Source organism: Malaclemys terrapin, chromosome 8 (assembly GCF_027887155.1).
Source record: "Malaclemys terrapin pileata isolate rMalTer1 chromosome 8, rMalTer1.hap1, whole genome shotgun sequence".
Taxonomy (NCBI): Eukaryota; Metazoa; Chordata; order Testudines; family Emydidae; genus Malaclemys; species Malaclemys terrapin.
The window spans coordinates 75,926,352-75,947,253 of NC_071512.1; the positions used below are offsets into that span (position 1 = coordinate 75,926,352).

A 20,902-nucleotide genomic window follows, 5' to 3' on the forward strand; every position below is an offset into this window, starting at 1 on the left:
AGCGGAGGTAGCTATGACACACCCCTGAGCGACCTAAGTGGCAGTGTAGACATGGCCTTAGGTTAGATATTAGGAAAAACTTTCTAATTGTAATGACAGTTAAGCACTGGACTAGGCTTCCAAGACAGATTGTGGAATCACCCTTGCTGGAGGCTCTTCAGGAAAGATTAGACAAACACCTGTCTAGGTGTCCTTGCCCTGCCTCAGCACAGGGGACTGGACTAGATGACCTCTCAAGGTCCCTTCCAGTCCTACATTTGTAGGATTCTGTACATGTAGTTTTATGTTTTTCTTTTTAAAATATTACCATTTAATCAGAGTTGCAGATATTCATATATCATGGCATTTCATATTATTTGGCTTAGACAGTTCATATTTATCACAGAACCGGTCTTCCACAATCATCATCATATCATTGTATAGGAGAAACAAGACAATATTTAAAAATAGCTACTTAAATAATTTACAGGTACCTTTCAATAACTGTTCCATTTTGAATCATCCAAATATCACAATATGTGCGCACTATCAGCATAACGGCAATAAGTATCAAATAACCTGTCTAATACAAAACAAGCAAAGCAATTAATCAATGTTTAGTAATGATAACACAAAAATTAAAACAACAAGGAGTCTGGTGGTACCTTAAAGACTAACAGATTTATTTGGGCATAAGCTTTCGTGGGTAAAAACCTCACTTCTTAAGCTTTCGTGGAACGAAATCTGATGCCCAAATAAATCTGTTAGTCTTTAAGGTGCCATCAGTCTCCTTGTTGTTTTTGTAGATACAGAGTAACACGGCTACCCCCCCAGATACTTGACAAAAATTAAAATAACCTAATGGAAAATTATCAGGAAGGTAGAAATCTTCCACTCCTTTTTAAGGGAAACACTTTGCTTACTTTATAGGTCAGATTCTAATATGCAATGTTTTCTATAACAAAAGTCCGTTACTACACTTGTTATCTGAAAGATCTCTTTTGTAGAAGAGGTTACTTTTCTGCATTCTAAATGCTAATGTGGTTTATTACATATACATAAGGCTACATTTTAGTCACAGGTATTTTTAGTAAAAGTCACGGACAGGTCATGGGCAGTAAACAAAAATTCATGGCCTGTGACCTGTCCATGACTTTTACTGTATACCTCTGAATAAAACTGGGGGGAGGGGAAGACTGGGGGGATGGCTTAGGGGGTGCTGCGAGTGGCTATCCAGGGGGGCAGCACACGGCGCAGCCTGGGGGGCTGTACAGTTGCTCGGGGGGGGGAGGGGCCGTGGGTGCTGGGGAGGGGGACATAGGCCGGTGGGGGCTCCACGGATGCTGGGAAGGGGGGCGTGGCCTGGGGAGGGGGGAGACACAGCCCGGGGAGGGGCCACACGTGCTCGGGCGGCATGGCAGGTGCTGGGGAGGGGGGATTGGTGGTGCTGAGGCAGGTTCCCTACCTAGCTACTGGGAAGCGGCGACCCCAGCTCCTAGCTCCACATGCTGCCTCCGTTCTGCCCCAAGCCCCGGTTTTGCAGCTCCCATTGGCTAGGAACCACGGCCAATAGGAGCTGCAGGGGCGGTGCCTGCGGGCAGAGGCAGCATGTGGAGCTAGGAGCTGAGGGAGGGGAGTTCCTGTCGCTCTTCTGGGGAGCCCCCACAGGTAAGCACTACCCTGCAACCCAATCCCCAGCCCGGAGCCCCCCCACACCCAAACCCCTGCTGCTAAGGGGTAGGGGGGCCCAATACTGCCCCAGCAGCTGCCCGAACTGCTCAGGCGGCTCCTGAGCCAGCCGCACCAGGCTGCTGCAGAAGTCATGGAGATCATGGAATCCGTGACTTCTGTGACAAACACAGACCCTTACGTATAACCCACTGAAAACTGTACACCACACGACACAAGTATTCTAACAAATGGAGAGAAAGTGTAGACATGTCAAGGAACAAGCTTATGTACCAAATTTAAGCATTTAGGAGCAACTTTTTAGCCTAGAAAGCCAAACAATGCAATCAGTAATGAGCCTCTAATGCCTGTACATCAGAACTTTTGTTCAGAGTTCAACTGATTCTCTCATTCCAAAAATATCTTCAGATGCTTACAGAATATACAAGTTTGGGGTATGGTGACCCACGGTTGGTGCATACAGCAGAGAATTTTATCTGGCAAATTCTAGTCTGAGCAGTTTTCCTATGAAGTTTTTCATTGATTTTGCCCAAATTGGCTCTCTAGTAGGCAGAACTTGGGCCACCTAAATCACGATTCACAATGAAGGTTATTGACCTCTGGAAGAAATCGCCAAGAAAGGTAATCAATTCTCCATCATATATAGTAAATCAACACTAGCTGTCCTTCTAAAAGATACTCTACAGCTCAACCACAAATTACTGGGCTCGATGCAGGAATTACTAAGTGAAATTCTATGGCAGTGGCCCTCAAACTTTTTTACTGGTGACCCCTTTCACATAGCAAGCCTCTGAGTGTGATCCCCCTTATAAATTAATGTTTTTATATATATATTTAACACCATTATAAATGCTGGAGGCAAAGTGGAGTTTGGGGTGAGGTTGACAGCTTGCGACCCCCCATGTAATAACATCGCAACCCCCTGGGGGGTCCCAACCCCCAGTTTGAGAACCCCTGGTCTATGGCCTATATTATAACTATCAGACTAGATAACTATTTAATTTTAAAATTATCTACTTGTGAACTTGAATTTCTAAAATTTAATCAAAAACCATGCTTTTTTTTAAATGTGCCACTAATGTCATGCTATTTTTCTAGTCCTGTACAAGTAAGAGAGCAATCAATGTATTTATGTTTTCAGATCTATGATTACCACGAAAAGCTACATGACTAAGAAGTTTGATCATTTTTATCTGTAACTGGGTGGCAATGCTTACCTCTTTACAAAATGTTCTAGGGACCATTATTTTCAGGATTCGACATATTCTTGCAACGAACACTCTGTCCACGACTGCTCGCTCTTTCTTTGCTTCTTTCTGCATAACATGGACAACATGAGACAAGAAAATTTTGTATTAAGTTAAATTGTTACAACAAGCAGATATGACCTTTTCCCTATCCAGATTATGAACAAGTTGCCTTGTGCAGTAACTTGACATTTCTCTGTAATTAAGGTATGTTACAGCATACCTTAATTACATGCCAGGATTTATAAAATTGTAGTTCAATACTTAGATACAAGCAATGCAGGCCATAACAATAACTGGTTACAGTATCTATGAGTGCTATTGCAATATTAATAAAAGTAGCTCCGTCAGATAATGTAGACCTTAAATTTGTCATCTCAAAATTGCTAGACTCTAGACAAAATTGCTAGACTCTTTTGATCATGCAGTATTTTTTAAAAATATATTCCCTCTCGTCAAGGAGTTAGAGAAAAAACAATAGTTCGTGTTAATACTAATCCTTCACACTGGGCTCCGTTAGCGTCAGATCAGCTTACCTACTTTAAAAACAAACAAACAAAAAAAAAATGAGGAGTCCTTGTGTCACCTTAGAGACTAACAAATTTATTTGGGCATAAGCTTTCGTGGGCTACAGCCCACTTCATCGGATGCATGGAGTGGAAAATACAGTAGCAGGTAAACCCTGTGCCAATTCTGTCCACATATCTATTCAAAGGACACCATCATAGGACCTAACCACATCAGTACACCATCAGGGACTCGTTCACCTGCACATCTACCAATATGATATATGCCATCATGTGCCAGCAATGCCCCTCTGCCATGTACATTGGCCAAACAGTCTCTACGCAAAAGAATAAATGGACACAAATCTGACATCAGGAATTATAACATTCGAAAACCAGTAGGAGAACACTTCAATCTCCCTGGTCACTCAATAAAGACCTAGCAACAAATCTAAAAATTAAGCAAATATAGTACAGTAACTCCTCACTTAACGTCCTCCGGTTTAACACTGTTTCAAAGTTACGTCGCTGCTCAATTAGGGAACGTGCTCGTTTAAAGTTGTGCAATGCTCCTTTATAACTTTGTTTGGCTGCCTGCTCTGTCCACTGCTTGTAAGATTCTGTGGAAGAGCAGTCATTTTACAAGGGAGCGTTGCACAAGTTCTCTTCTCCGCCTCCTCCCCCTCCCTCCCAGCGTGCTTCCTCCATTGCATCTCTGCTCCTCTCCCTCCCTCCCAGAAAATCCTAAGCTCCACCAAACAGCTGTTTGGCAGCAGGGAAGTGCTGGGAAGGAGCAGGATGAGCAGGGAAGCACCTCATCTCCGCTCTTCCCCCTCCCTCCCAGAAAGTCCTAAGCGCCTCGAGCATCCCTGGCAAAGTCAGCGCCTGTTCTTCTCCGGGGAAGCTGGCGCTGCTGCTGAGAAGGTGCTTCCTAGCATCCTTGCCTGCAGCGGGCTGTACCTATGTGCAGTAAGCCAGGGGCACTTCCCAACCACAGTACAGTACTGTACAGTATATAATGCCTTTTGTCTGCCCCAAAAAAATTTCCTTGGAACCTAACCCCCAGCGTTTACATAAAATCTGATGGGAAAATTGGATTCATTTAACATTGTTTCACTTAAAATTGCATTTTTCAGGAACATAACTACAATGTTAAGTGAGGAGTTACTGTAACAGTAAGGCCCCGATTCTGCACACTCCTATATGCAAGATATCCCACTGAAGTCAATGGGGGTACTGCGGTGCATAAATTTAAACATGCACACAAATGTTTGCAGGATCAGGCTTACAAATGCACCGAACAGACAACAGATTAGGCAACAAGAAATTCTAGCAATGAACATTTATCTTGGACCAGTGGCTTGATCAAACTCTCAGGCCTTCTCTACTCTCTAGAATTCAACAGTTTGTAACTGAACTGATGGCATCACATACAAACAGTTCATTGTGTCCATACTAGCCAGGCATGTTAACAGCTCTTGCAGGTTTGCATCACATCCGCACTAGCACTGATCTAAACTGTTCCTCTTGCAACCTGCTCTGGATACCCATCCCACAGTTCCCAACACAGTTTCCAGGAACAGGACATTCTGGAGATTTCAAAAAGATAGCAGTGCACTAAAGCATTAAGAAAGTTACTTGAACTTCAGGTAGCCTGTATCCATACCATCACTTACAACAGTTCACGTATTGTATTCAGCCTTGCTGTAAACAAGTACAGTTCAAATGGTATTTAGGACATTTATTCAACTGTTTGAGAGTATTTACATGTGGAGGCAGAACACATTACAAACATGCCACAGCAAACAAACACTTTTTAGCATGATAAATTTCTCTACTGTTCACAGACCTAGAACTATGTTGCAGAAATTATAAGTGAAAATTGCTTTTTTGTGCAATGCTGCTTAATTGTTCTGGAAACTATTACAACCTAAGTTCCTGTAAGCTGTGCCAGCCTATTTAGCGTCACTCAGGCACTCAGACAACCTCCTCCCCCGGCCCCAACCTGCCATGGCCCCAGGTGTGGCCTAGGTGCCTCGCCCCCACCCCTCCCCTGGCACCTATCCTGCAGCCCCAGCCCCAGAACTGCCACGATGGGGAGAGGTGCCTCTCCCCTCCAGCCCAGGTGCTGCTGCTGCAGGGAGAGAGCTGGGGGGAGTCCTCTCTCCCCGCCATAGCCCCAAAGCACCCTCCTGCACCCCAAACCTCTCATCCCAGGCCCCACCCCAGAGCCCACACCTTCAGCCAGAGCCCTCACACCCCTGCACCCAACCCTCCGCCCCAGCCCTGAGCCCCTCATCCCCAGCCCATCCCAGATCCCACACCCCCAGCTAGAGTCCTCACACCCCTGCACCCTCCCACTTCCACCACATGAATTTTGTTATGTGCACCAATATGAAGGTGATGTGTGACACATCACCTCCATATTGGTGCACATAACAAAATTTATTCTGCACAAGGGTGGGAAAAATTAGAGGGAACACTGATTACAACGCATTAAAAAAAAATTAAAAGGTGACCTGCAAAGAATTTCTTTTAAAATTGGGCTTGTGCTATTTTTGCTTCTTTATAATGTAGGAAAGGGACACCAAAGTTGTTTTTTATTTTGTTTTGTTTATTTTGTGTGCTTACTTTTCAGTTTAGAACTATCAGAAATGTCAAGCCCCGTCTCCTCTGGTTTTGGTGGAGGATGTGCTAGATCATGTTTATCATGAGCTGTCACATACTAATTGAAGGGGTGGAATAAAATTTTGAAGACATACATTCTCACTAAAGTGTTAGTCACTGAAATTAAATACATTGTTAATAAAAAAGCCAGTCAAACAGTGACTAAAATATCACTTTCCTGCCCTAACTTTCACTTGCTTTGTTCATAAAATGTCAATTTCACTAGGTCTCCAGTCACAGAGTGTCTTTCCAGACTAGAAAAGACATGAATTTCTAATATTAAAAACAAGCAGAAAAAACAACATTTCAGGCCTATTCTATGCATCATAAAGCACCCTAGTTCTGACATTTACTCAGTAAGCCTTACGCTACTTTTAGCAACTCTTGAAAACTCATTTTATTTTATATTGTACTTTAAGATCAAACGCACACAAATTTTGGCTTAAAAAGGTGCATTTTATTTTTAAAAAAGGATACCCGAAAATGTTGAACTTTTAAAAGGCTTTTGTTCTTAAAAAAGGATTATAATTATGTCAGATTCTACACTAATTTCCACACTGAAAATTGAAAAAAAAATAGTGATGATCTCTTTAAACATCAAATGAACTATTCCAGGGGTCCTCAAACTGGGGTCGGGACCCCTCAGGGGGTCGCGAGCTGTCAGCCTCCACCCCAAACCCCGCTTTACCTTCAGCATTTATAGTGGTGTTAAATATATTAAAAAGTGTTTTTAATGGGGGGGGGGGTGTCGCACTCAGAAGCTTGCTGTGTGAAAGGACTCACCAGTACAAAAGTCTGAGAACACCTGAACTATTCCCATCAACTAATGCCAATGTACTAAGTTTATAGGCAGTGGTTGTTACAAGAAATGTGGCCAAACTTGTAACACTGGTTAACTTAATGTTTGTAAAGTACTTTGATACAAAAAGGTGATCATTTTACAATCTGCTTCTACCCCACAAAATGGTCCTGATTCTTCTCTTGATTACTGTGATATGATATTGCAGTAACTTCATCAAAGCCAATGGCATTACACTAGAGGAGATTTACACTAATGTAAACAAGACTAAGATCAGTCCATAGCTATCAAGAGCAAAGGCATTTTCTCACGTCATAAGATTTATTCACAGGAACAAAGAGGCTGGACCTTGCTCCCATCCTAGTCAATTCAGCAGGACTGGGCCCTAAATCTTTCTAGCCATTCCTTTGCTATAGCTAAATTATCTGTTACACAATAAAAAATACTGAAATAGAAAAGTTTAAAAAATTATCTTGTCTTAGGATACAGGATGATCTTGGAACTAAACAATGCATGTCTCTCAGCCTCTACAGATAAAGGTCCCAAATATACAGATCTTATTTTGTTAAAGACTATCTAAAATGTGCTTTTTGTGTGTGGGGGTGGGGGGGGTGGGGGGGGGAGGACTATTGCTCCTGCTGCTGAATACTGCATTAACAGCCTGAAGAGGGTCCCCCTGCCCTTAAAAAAAACACTTAAAAAAAAAATCAAGAATGCCAAATCTGGTATTCCGCAGTTTTACTTGTGTACTTTCTTTACATATCAGGGCTGATCTGCATTTGAAAAAGTTGTAAAAATACAATTAAACTGATCTAGCAACTTAAGATAAATTTATTTAAACAGGATTTAAAACAATGTATATGCTTTTACATTAAGGCTTTGCACAGCTGTAGGTTGACTGATTTAAAATTCATGTAGTTATTCCATGCAACATCTCTAGTCAGAATTCAGAGCACTTGACCAAAAACTGTCACTAATTAGACTCTCTTTCCCATATTTCTAGAACAGACTACCTTGGCATATTATTAAGGGGTAGGCATGCTGAATCTGTAAGATGTCCTTCCTCTAAACGTTAACAAAGCACAAAAATGTAATAGATGTTAAAATTCTAGAGTGGCTAAAAATTTCCTTCCTCTCTCAGTTTTCCTTTTATTATGATAATTTCACTACTTCTTCAGTGATCATGGAGTATTTCCAGGCCCACAAGACCTGAACATCTAAAGAAAGACCACAGACAAATATAAACAAAAACAAACAAACATACCCTTTCAGGCCTTGATTATACACTATGACAAAAGCAAAAAGGCACAAGGCTATTTTTTTTTCCTTTGGAAAGTAACCTTTGAAGAATTTGAAGACATTGAAGCCTGATACTTTCAAAATGTACCCACTTTATTTATTACATTTATAAAATGTTTTGTGTTTTTCCCTTACAAAAGGAAGCTTCAGTACTTTCTTTAAAAAAAAAAAAAAAAAAAAAAAAAATCACAATCCAGTACTCAAAATCTAGAAACCAACCACCACAAACCTATGCATCCTTCTTAGCTGTATTAGTTCTACAACTACTATGGCTCCGATTTGGAAAGAATACAAGAAACTCAATTTTGGGAAGAAGAGGATTAATTAAATCTAAACCACATTTTATTGGTATTAGTTAAAATAAAAAAGTAAGACAAGAAATAATTACCTCATTATTCTGCAATGTTGGTTTTTCATTTTTCTTACTGTGGAGGAAAAAAGGATTTTACTTAGCTTTTGTCTAACATTTTTTGGTACTTAATTTTGCAATATCTTGTCCTCTTTAGAAAGTTCTAACAGAGCAAAGGGATTCTCAGGAAAGACACTGCATCTATACGGTATAGTACATACACTGTACAGTAAAACATCTTATGAAATCTGAGAATTGTAAGTGCAGTTCAGGTACCTGTACCAACTCTAGTTCAGAATTTCTGGTCATTTTGTTTATATTTAGGCATATAGTAGAACTAAACAATCAGTCAGAATTCTCACCTGATACTATAATCTTTAAAAAGATTAGGAGGATTATGTTTTTGCTTATGTTACACAAGCCTGATTAATCACTTCAAACACCACTAGATCTTAATCCTTTAATTTCTTGCACATAATTACCAAAAACCATGGACTGATTTGCTGAATCTATTAGTCCATATTTCAAAGATTCTAAACACGCTTCCATTAGTTTTCCATGTTCATACCTGTACATCTTTAAGTATTTACCAGCTGTATTATTGGAGAACATCGACCTAGGCATTTACCTGGGACTCCCATCACTATTGTATTTGAGTACCCTACACATATAAATGTATGTCATGTTATGAACACCCTTAAGGGATGGGAAGCATTATCATCCCCCATTTTGTAGAGAAGGAATTGAGGCACAGAAAGCTTAAGTGGCTTACACACAGGAAGTCTCTGGCAGAGCTGGGAACTGAACTCCTGTTTTCTTAGTTCTAAAACACTGCCTTAGCCACAAGACCACTCTTCTTCTCAAAACTATGTATTTAACAGAAACATTACAACTTTTTTCAGTCTAGGTGATAGTAAGATACTTAATCCTGGGAGTTTATGCTGTATGTTGTTTTCTATACTATACATTGCTGGGATTTTCATCTAACAAATGAAGACTCTCCAAGCATATCTGCAGTTGCTCCATTGACTAAGACCGAGAGATCTATGCCCAGGTACAAGTTAAAAATTCAGCCATTTTAGCTTTGATGTTTCACCCCATATACAGAGGCTGAACTAATATGTTTTGTATGGCATTTGACATGAAACTACAAATAATTTTATTATAACAGAGGTTATTATTTTAGATAAACCTTTTACAGAAGAAATTAGACTTCTTGAAACCAGATTTCTGAGACAACTTTTTTCCCTCCTGTATTTCTCAAAACAGTTGAAGAAAAACTCGTTTACTAACAACTGTCATTAATTAGGAGTTCAAAGTACAAAGCCACTCCCTCTCCCATATTTCTAGAACAGACTACTTTTGCGTATGAGAACATTGAATCACTGGAAAGGAAGAAAGATGGTAAGCATTCAGAAAGCACACAGAATAAATGGAAGATTTAAACATGCACAAAGTTTAGAGCATACCCAAATTAAGTTCTCTCAACAAATGCATTATTTCCAAAATACGATTTTAGCAGAAGCCCCGAGACTGTAACAGCATGCAGTTGCAGATGGCACCTCAGGAACCCAAGATGGGGTATCAGAAGTAGCAGGCAAAAAGAGGAAGGAAGGCACAAGCAGCACCACCAATGTCTGTGCTGGGTGGCTACTAAAGTGCCTATAATGTGTCCAACCATCCTGCCACGGCAACAGCAGCACCCTCCAGCACCTGAAAGCTCTGTTCTGACAGCACTGAAAAAGGGCCCAGAACTAAGTGTAAGTTGTAACAAATCCCTACTGGAAGGATCCATGTGTGTCATGGCCCAAACAGAAGAAAGAAGAGAACTGAACTACATAAAAGAGGAGGAGGTAGGAGGAAAGGGAGGAAAAGGGAAAGAAAGAACAAAGGTGATGGAAGAGGAGACCAGCAAAGCGGAGCAGGGAGAGCGAGGAGAGGTCTACACTTGGAAGGCTTTGCTGGTATAACTGGTCCAGTGACACAGTAGAACTCCATCAGAGAGGTCCTTTGGGGCCATCTGCCTGTCACAAGTCAGGATAAAGGAGGAGGGTTGGGCGTGGGGCTAGCAACTCCACCCCGTAAAAAATCAACTTGCTACAGAAACATCAAAAATAGAGACAAGAGAGACTTTTAGCCTGGAAAAAGAAGGGTCTTCAACTCGAAGACGCATGACGCAGGGTGGTGAAAGTCATGAGAAAGCCACAAAGCTGATTACCCTTCTTGCAACCAGGAGGATTACCATTGGTACATGGAACGTGAGGACCATGCACGAGTTAAGAAAGACAGCGCAGGTCGCAACAGAGATGAGGAGCAACAACCTGACCCTACTAGGCATTAGCAAGACAAGATGGACGCAAGCTGGCCAGAGACGACTGTTGACAGGAGAGTTGTTGCTGTATTCTGAACATGATGAGAGCGACACACCCCACACACAGGGAGTAGGCTTCATGTTGTCCAAGCAGGCACAGAGAGCATTGATTGGTTGGGAGGCACATGGTTCCAGGATCATCACAGCATCCTTCAGAACTAAAATGAAGAGGATTAAGATGAATGTTGTACAGTGCTATGCTCCAACCAATGACAGTGAAGAGGAGGACAAAGACTAATATTTTCTGAAGTCTGTTGTAAAAATAGAGATTCTCCCAGACAAAGACATCACCATCCTTATGGGAGACTTTAATGCCAAAATTGGACCTGACAACACAGGATATGAACAAGTCATGGGGACCCACGCTCTAGGAGAGATGAGTGAGAATGGACAGAGATTTGTGGATCTGTGTGCACTTAATAACCTGGTCATAGGAGGTAGCATCTTTCCTCTCAAGCGGATCCACAAGAGTACCTGGGTATCGCCAGCAGGCACGATAGAAAACCAGATCGATCATGTCTGTATTAGCAAGAAGTTCAGAAGATCTTTGCAGGACGTTAGAGTTAGAAGAGGAGCAGACATAGCGTCCGACCATCACTTAGTGGTGGCAAGATTGAAGCTGAAGTTGAAGAAGAAGAAGAACTGAATAGACGCGTCAGATAGAAGAGTGAAGTACAATGTCAGCCTTTTGAAGGATCATAAGATCAAGGAAGATTTTGGACTGACCCTGAAGAATAAGTTTTCAGTATTACAGGATCGGTCTGAGGAAGAGGAAGACAGTGTATCCAACAGATTGCAGAAAGTGAGAGACACACTTAGGTCAGCATGCCAGGAAGTGCTTGGAATCAAGAAATACCAGCAGAAAGAGTGGATCACAGCAGAGACCTGGACTAAGATAGATGATAGAAAGAAAAAGAAGGCAGTAGTTAATCCCCCTCCTTATAAGAGACACAAAATCCAGTGGACGTTGTGGACCCAGCCTGATGACCTGGACTTTGCCGACGACCTTGCACTCCTTTTGCATAGCAAACACCAAATGCAAGAGAAGACCAATGTAGTGGCAGCCACGTCATCACAGGTTGGCCTCAACATCCACAAGGACAAGACCAAGATCCTCAAGATTAACTCCATCAGTAATTACCCAGTCACACTGAACGAAAGCCCTCTGGAAGAAGTGCAGTCCTTTACCTACTTAGGCAGCATCATCGACCAACAGGGTGGCACAGATGCAGACATCAAAGCAAGGATCGGTAAGGCAAGAGCAGCTTTCTTACAGCTCAGAGAGCTGTCTTTGGCAACAAAGATTCAACTGTTCAACTCCAACGTGAAGTCAGTCTTATTGTATGGAGCTGAAACCTGGAGGACAACTAAAACAACCACCAGGAAGATCCAGACCTTCATAAATAGTTGCCTTAGAAGGATTCTCCAGATCCGTTGACCAGACACCATCAGCAACATCTACCTCTTGGAGAGGACCCATCAACTTCCAGCAGAGGAAGAAATTAGAAGGAGAAGGTAGGGCTGGATAGGACACACACTACGCAAGCAGCCAACCAACATCACTAGACAGGCATTGTGGTGGAATCCCCAAGGCAAGCGGAAAAGAGGCCGTTCAAGAAACACCTGGCGACGCGACCTTCAGGCTGATAGCATAAAAATGGGCTATACCTGGAACCAGTTAGAGCAAATGGCCCAGGATAGAGGACTCTGGAGAGCTGTGGATGGCGGCCCATACCCCGATTGGGGTGACGGGCATGAGTGTGAGTGAGTGAGTGAGTGACACAGTAGCTCAATTAGGAGAGATGAAGCAATGTAATTTAAGGTTCAGTGTTTCACAAGTCACGCATGCCATGAACATTACAGCAATGTTTATGAGGAAATGCTGGTTTTATAATCAACCTCTACAACGAAAAAACCCAGAGAAACGTAAATTTCATTACATAACACAAAGAAACTAACAACTGTCAGAAACTAACAAGTGAATCCATTGTCATTTTAACTAGTAAAAGTTGTATGTCTTAGCTATAAGGTATCAGAGGGGTGGTCGTGTTAGTCTGGATCTGTAAAAAGCAACAGAATCTCCTGTGGCACCTTTAAGACTAACAGATGTATTGGAGCATAAGCTTTCGTGGGTGAACGCCCAATATGCTCCAATACATCTGTTAGTCTTAAAGGTGCCACAGGACTCTCTGTTGCCTTTTAGCTAGAAGGGTATTCTGTTGATGATAAAAAGCTGTGGCACAGAATGTTTGTTACAAACTTACTTCTAAAGGCTGACTGCTGTAGGGTTTGCTTTGTTTCTTTGTTTTCCCCTCCTTAAGAGCCTCATTTCTTCAGCTTGGTACACACTGGCACTTATCCAGATTCTATTATCCTATTGTAAAGCTTTCTGTGGAAACTGTGGTTACATGTTCAGTGGATTCAAAGGCCAAAGAACACCTTCAAAATCAGTTAGCAAGACTGGTGGCTGTGAGCAATATTATATTATATTTAACCAACTATATTCGGGTTTAGAAAAAGATTCAGTTCTCCACTATTCCAGGCCTCTCTCTTCCATACAAAGAGGGTCACACACTTAGTTGCTCACGTAAACCAAGCATCGTGTGTTATCCAGTGTAAGTGAAAATGACTGTTCAGGTGTAAGGGCCATCTAAGGGGTACCCAGAGGGCAGAATATTTGTTCAGCTGCCCCCCAGCACTGAGGCTGGAAGCATCGTAACAGCGAAATCAGGCAAGAAGCAGAAAATTCCCAAAAGATTTGGAAGTAAAATCGTGATGGTGATGTAAAAAGTGTCCTGATGGAAGAACATGAACATGTTGTAGTTTCTGTAGGCCAAGTGAATTGCACACCAGTGGCTTCTTGCATTCCTCCATTCCCCACCACAAGCTCCCCAGGTACCACCCTCCCATCCACTTTTATTTCATGGATGCACTCTGATCCACTCCTACCCCCTCCATGCCAAGTGCTCGGTGTGCCCCTTCTCATCTCTCCCCCCCGCATGCCAAGGGCTTTGTGTACCCCCACATTCCCCACTCATGCCGGGGCTCTGTCTCTCCACCGCACCATTAGCAGCCATTTCCCTCCCATGCCAGGGGCTCTGCATGCTTTCCTGTTCCCCCTCTTCCCCCACCACAGGTTCAGTGTGTCCCCCGCATTTCCCCCTTTCCTCCCACCATTTTTGTTTCTTTCTGTATGGAAGACAAGTCTTTTGGGGTGTCAACATTTTAAACTGTAATAGGAGGCTGTGCAGAGCTTCCATGGGGGAGTACTTTTATGCTGGAATGCGTTAATGGCTGTCATCAACATGTTCTTTGCTCTATAGCAGGGGTTCCCAAACTTGGTTCGCAGCTTGTTCAGGGTAAGCCCCGGTGGGCCATGAGACGCTTTGTTTACCTGAGCATCCGCAGGTACAGCCGCTCGCAGCTCCCAGTGGCCTCGGTTTGCCGTTTGGGAACCCCTGCTCTATAGACAATTACAGAGGTGCCTGAAGATGTTGGTGCTGCCAAACAGATGCAAGGGGCTCTGTGTGTCCCCCATTTCCTCCTTTCAGTTTCTCTAGTTTTCACTAAAATCAACAGGGTTCTGGCCATTGATTTCTGGAATGCCGTGAAATTTTGGAATCATAGAACCCTAAGGATAGAAGGGACTGTAAGGGTCATCTAGGGCAGATCTACACTACGGGGCTAAGTCGACCTAAGTTACGCAACTCCAGCTATGTGAATAATGTATGTTGACTCTGGCTACCTTAGCTCAACTTATTGCAGCGTCTACACCATGCTGGGTTGACAAGAGAAACTCTCCCGTCGACTTACATTATGCTTTTCGTTCCGGTGGAGTACCAGAGTCAACAGGAGAGCGATCGGCAGTCAATTTAGCGGGTCTTTCCCCCGGTGAATTGATCACCGCAGCATTGATCCACGGTAAGTGGAGACAAGCCCCTAGTCTAACCTTCTGAAAAGATGCAGGATTTGTTGTGTTTAATTCCAAGGTACAGCTGCTCATTAACCAGAGGTAGCATTCAAAAGTTAATACATTACAAACAGACAAACAGAAAGACAAGTGCCATCACACTGAATTTAGGACCTTGCTTTGCTCAGCCAAAGAGTTATACTGAAAGAATGTTAAGATTGCAAGGACAAGAAAAAAAGTACGTGAACATGCAAATGAAGATTGTACCATAAGGCATATATGCCAGGAGACTCTATTGTGGCCTTTCCTAACTTTTTAATGCTTGACTTTGCAATCCTAATGCTCGCTTACTTTAGTATTTTTCTATGAAAATTTCGTAGTTTGTTTTTTTTAACTGAACCCTAATGACTCAGAACAGTTGCAGAGATAACCTTGAAAAGGTGACCTGATTGTAAATTTTTATAGTGACGTCTGCCTCAGGGCCAGTCTACACAGAAAAGTTAGGTCAACCCAGCTGTGTTGCTCAGGGGTGCATGGGAGATAAGGGGCTGCAGCCCAGAGGCTGGAGCTGTGTGGCACCTCTCTCTGCACAGTCTGGGCTGCATACCGCTGTGGGACTGTACCTAGAGAAGGAATCGCTGGGACATGTTGAGTCCCAATTCCTGGAGAGTGCAGAGGAAGTATGGTGCAGCCCTCCCAAATGTCCCGCACTTCCACTCCTGTAGAAAGCCTCTACATCAGGGGTTGGCAACCTTTCAGAAGTTGTGTGCCGAGTCTTCATTTATTCACTCTAATTTAAGGTTTTGCGTGCTAGTAATACATTTTAAAGTTTTTAGAAGGTCTCTTTCTATAAGTCTATAATATATAACTAAACTATTGTTGTATGTAAAGTAAATAAGGTTTTTAAAATGTTTAAGAAGCTTCATTTAAAATTAAATTAAAATGCAGAGCCCCCCCCGGACCGGTGGCCAGGACCCGGGCAGTGTGAGTGCCACTGAAAATCAGCTCGCGTGCCGCCTTTGGCGCAAGTGCCATAGGTTGCTTACCCCTGCTCTACATCCAGGCTGCAGCCCTACTCCCTGCTGCTGCCCTGCCACAAGCAGGTTTGCAGGACTGTAGCCAAGGAAGGCACATCCCAGCGCTTCCTTCCCTAGCTGGTGCCTTGCAAACTGGCCTTCCATTTATTAGCAACTGCTGGATAGTAGCAACTTTTTGCTGGCAACAGAGGAGTTGCTAATAAGCGGAATTTACAGTATGTCTTGTGGCAGTGGCAGAGAGAAAGGTATTTTCAATGAAGAGTCTATAATTATGGAACAAACTTGCATGCAAGTCAAGCCACAGTCTCACCATTTGCAAAGCAAGGTGCAACATACACATATAAACAAAAAGACTTCCCTCGACAATTATGCAGTAGTTATACCTACACAAAAGGAATTCACCCTCACTCCACTCTGTAGAGAAATGTCAAATGGATAAGGAAGAAGAGGTCTATCTTCTTGACATAATTTAGATGTAAACAATTATTGTGAGGTGTTCAGGTATTTTGGTGATGAGTGCCACAGAAATGTCTATAATTAAATAAATGTTGACAGCAGACAAAAGCATTAAACAAAGTCATTAAGTATTGTACAGTTGCTTCGGGCAAATAACACCCACTTCAAAACCACAAAAATCAGGAAGTATGGAATAAAGCCATAATCAACTACTCAAATCACCTTCCCAAATGGACACACCCAGACAGTCTGTACCGCAAAAAAGGTCAACAGTTATTGCAATACTGGGTGTTGCAGCCATCTAGACAACTTTAACTCTGCCCTCTGTAGGATGATGCTGTATTTCCTAGTTTATGTGGTTTGATTTGGGTGATGTTTATTCTTTAAAACTTTAACCATTTAAGGACTGTTTGACATATTGGATTTGTGAACTACTATAATATGTTGCTATTAATCAGAAGTGTTCATAGGGAGAGGCATGGTGTGTAGAGTAATTGTTATTGATTGTGGGCCAAGGAAGAGGGATACAGATTATGGCAGGAGTCACCAGACGGTTGCAAACAGTGCACACACTGGGGAGAAAAATTTATTGTTGCTAATTTTGTGATGCAAGTTATTTTGGAGGCCTGCTGCAAACAGTGAGAGTGTTTACTCTATTCTCAATATTTCAGTTATTTCCTGCAAACCAAGCATCAGTTTTTGGATTGAGATTTCTGAAAGGGGATTGCCTTCACACTGTTTGTGACAACCTCTGTTCAAGGACTGGTGTATACAGCATAAATAAATAAGTTGCATTTAGAAAGTAACCTGACTCCATCAAATTGATGTCCTTTTTAATGAGAAACCAACTCGCAAAGCTCTGAATTGAGTGCTGAAAGGTTTTCAATGTCCCTGAAAAACCATATTCACTTCCAAACTATGCAAGTAGATCAAACGCTTAAGTACTATATTGTGCCAACAGTGGTTCTGAAATATTTACAGGAGGAAAAGCCACTTCCTGAATTTGTGTGTGTGTTTTGGAACTTGCCTTTGTTTCTGCATTGGAATATACATAAAACTTAGGTATGGTCCCACAGTTTACTTTGAGTATCAGGCTTGAAAGTGTACAGCTGTACATCCAGCTGTTAACCATGGGGAGGGGAAGAAGAGAAATGGATTGCAAGAATTGCAGTTTCCTTTATGGGTGGTAGAAGTAGCACATTGTGGCACTCCTTTTAGCTTGTGTCTGTGGCTTTGTACTTTTGTATGCAAAAATTAAATTTTTACTCTTGGGGGAATTCTACACCAAATAATTAAAAATTCTGTGCACATTTTAAAATTCTACAAAATTCTGAAAATTATATTTGTCAAAATAACTCTACATAACACACCAGTTTCAGTTATTTTGGTAATTTATTCCAAAATATCTGTCAGCAAATGTCTATAACAATAAAGATACAGGCAAAAATTCCCCCAGGAGTAGAGTTAAAGAAACCCTTATGACAGCCCAGTCCCTGTTTCTCTGCCCCCTCCCTGTCAGAGCCCAGCCGGGGGGCCAGACACTCTCATCCCCTCCCACCCAGAGCCTAGCTGCGTCCCCCCACCCCAACCCAGACATTCACATCCCCTACTCTCTAGAGGCCAGCTGCGGACTCCCACCCACAGCCCAGATGCTCATACCCTCTACCCCCCTCAGAGCCCAAGGATCCATAGGGAAAAACAGTCTGATGCTGGGTCCTGGGCTTGCACAGTGACACCACCTCCTTCCTTTAGCACGTGCCGGGAACTGCAGCTGCTAGGAACACTCCAGTTCCCTGCCGCACCCCCTGGCTTTATCTTCTATTTGTGATAGGTCAAGCAGACCCTACTGGCAGCCAACATCTCTGTATCCCATTGGGGGGGGGGGGGAGAGGGGAAATGGAGGGGGATTTTGCACTCACAACGTTCATTTCTGCATTGCACAGTGGCACAAAATTCCCCAGCAGTAATTTTTTGTGTGTACCAAGTGTCTCAGTTTCAGGGCACTTGCACCTGTATTCCCCCTCTGTAGTCCACTAAGGGCACCTGCTTTAGGCTTCCATCTCCCAGCCTTCTCCTGTGTGGAGACCTATGTTTCACTCCCTTCTGACTGGAAATTTTAATGCTGCACAGTTCCCTGATTTACACTGTGATATCCCTAGCAAGCCAGTCTGCCTAAACAGGCCAGTGCCTGAGCTTGGCTTTTTCTCCAAAGACTACGATCAACTATATCCACAGTTAAACACACAGATCCTTCTAAGCAGGCACATTTATTCTCAAGGTAAAAGCATTAAACATATTAAAACAATATTATCTTGTTTTAGTATATATAATGTATACAATATGTTAAACAATATTAAAACAATCTACACACATGCTAAAAAGCTTATCAGAGGTCACTTTAACTCCAACCTAGGGCTCTGGTAGGTTTTTAGTCCTTCAAAACCCACAAGTGAGGTTTCCCTGTGGTTACAAGTTCATCTCTCTTAGATCCAGAACTAGGATCCAGGCTGGGCAGATCGCCATTTCTTTATATAGCTTGGGCCTTTGACCTTGGCCCTCTGTAACAGGTAATAAGCAGACAATCACCCTCTTCTCAGGGCACATCTTCAAAAGACTAGGTTTCTGCATAACCAGAACAGGGTAATTTGCATTAACCTATGCCTAGAGATTCCCCAGGAAATCTTCTTAACACTTATTGTCTCAAAAGGCTTTACTTGTCTGACACATTTTCAATATAGTATTTTGAACTCCTCGGTCTTACATCTATCACATCTCCCTTCTAAAGAGGTTACATACAATCCTAGCCCACAATAATACATAAACTTAACACAATATGGTCTTTCAAGCTTATCACAGGCAATTGCTCTGTTGCACCATGCACTGCAGATTCTTTGTGAATGAATTTCTAACCATTTTTATTAAACAATTTATTATACATAAATCACAAATAAACCTGATTAGAACAACAAAGAAACATCTTAAAGTTAAACAGTGTAGTGGATGGTAAGGGGCGAGAGGGGAGGAGTGTCTCTATTTCCTAGGCAACTATACTTCTTGCCTCTGCCTCTTCTCATTCTTCTCCCTTCCGGTGTTGCTATTAGCCAGATGGGCAGGGATGGTGTCCCTAGCCTTTATTTGCCAGAAGCTGTGAACGGGCGAAGGCAGATGGATCATTTGATCACTGTTCTGTTCATCCCCTCTGAGGCACCTGACACTGACCACTGTCAGAAGATAGGATACTGGGCTAGATGGACCTTTGGAATAGGTTACCATGGGAGGTGGTGGAAGCTCCATCCTTAGAGGTTTTTAAGGCCTGGCTTTGACAAAGACTTGGCTGGGATGATTTAGCTAGTGTTGGTCCTGCTTTGAGCAGGGGATTGGACTAGATGACTTCCTGAGGTCCCTTCCAACTCTAAGATTCTATATTTCTATAACCCCGTATGGCTGTTCTTATGTTGAGTGTTGGGGTCCAAAGTTATCAGGGATGTTTGATGATTCAATGAACTGGGATCCCACGTGCAATTGTCCTCACTGCCCTGAGCTGGAACCAGGGAAAGAAAGGGAGCATGGCTGTAGGGTGTGATACAGCATGGCCAGAGGGCAGCAGGAGAGGGTTAGAAGGGAGCCTTATTCCCGGTAGAGGGAAGAAAGTTTGCTATAGATTAATTAGAGCACCTGAAGCCAATTAGAGCACCTGAAGTCTGTCACCTGATAAAAAAACCCTGCTTCAATCAGACAGGGGAAGGAGTTGGAGCAGAGAACACTTTGAAGGACTAGGAGTGGATTGGTGTTGGAGCAGACAGCAGTTTGGAGGGAAGCAGAGGGAAGTTTGGAGAAGTGCTGCGGTGGGCTAAGAAGACCCTAGGTTAAGGGACACCTGGCTTGTGCAGAGGGAGGGCAGGAAGCCCCCACAAGCTGAAGGGCAGGAGAGGGAAGTAGCCCTGGGGAAGGAACCGCTAGTTCAAGTGGTTTACCGCTATCCTTAGGGCCCCTGGGCTGGGACCCGGAGTAGAGGGCGGGCCCGGGTCCCTCCCTCTCCACTCCCCTCCTCTAGGACACTAGTGGGGCATTTAATATCCCAGTTCAGGGGCAAGAAATGGCACCCTGAACCCCTCCGCCCCCCCTCCCCAGAAGAGAAAGCGTGAGACCCATCGTAGTAGTACCGGCAATTTGCCACAAGGGGTACAGTGGGAAACATCTGTTGTGCAGAATATGTCTGGGTCCTGATTGAGGGCACTAGATTGACAGTGGGCCAACAGACAGTATGTGCTCCAGCAGAGCATTCTGCTTCCATACTGCCTCTGCTTGTCCCTCTTTAATTAGTGTCTTTGGCCAGTGCAATGCTGTCTCTGGCCACTACAACTCTCTCTGGATAGTTGCTTTTCTTTTTCCCCTCTCTGACCTCAAAAACAATCTCCAGCTCTCCATTGCTTTCATTTGGGGGAATGGGGGGAAGGAAATCTGCAATGAGATCTCCAAACACGTCATCCTGCATTCTCTGTTTCTTCCCCCTTGGGTTAGGCAGCTGCTCAGCCACTGATAAAAGCCCTGTCTGGAGGTCTAGCCATTGCAGATGCCAGGGCAGGAGAAGTA

The 20,902-nt window shown here is 43.0% G+C and overlaps 1 protein-coding gene across 1 annotated transcript in view; it reads right to left on the reverse strand.

Annotated features, from left to right (window-relative positions):
* The window catches only part of ABCD3 (ATP binding cassette subfamily D member 3), a 65,837-nt gene that overhangs the window by 31,811 nt on the left and 13,124 nt on the right, over positions 1-20,902 (reverse strand). The window contains exons 2-4 of the mRNA XM_054036626.1: positions 8,575-8,611; positions 2,886-2,984; positions 474-562 (exon numbers count right to left, since the gene is read on the reverse strand). Coding sequence (XP_053892601.1) covers positions 474-562; positions 2,886-2,984; positions 8,575-8,611 — 225 coding nt within the window. The remainder of the gene's footprint in view (positions 1-473; positions 563-2,885; positions 2,985-8,574; positions 8,612-20,902) is intronic.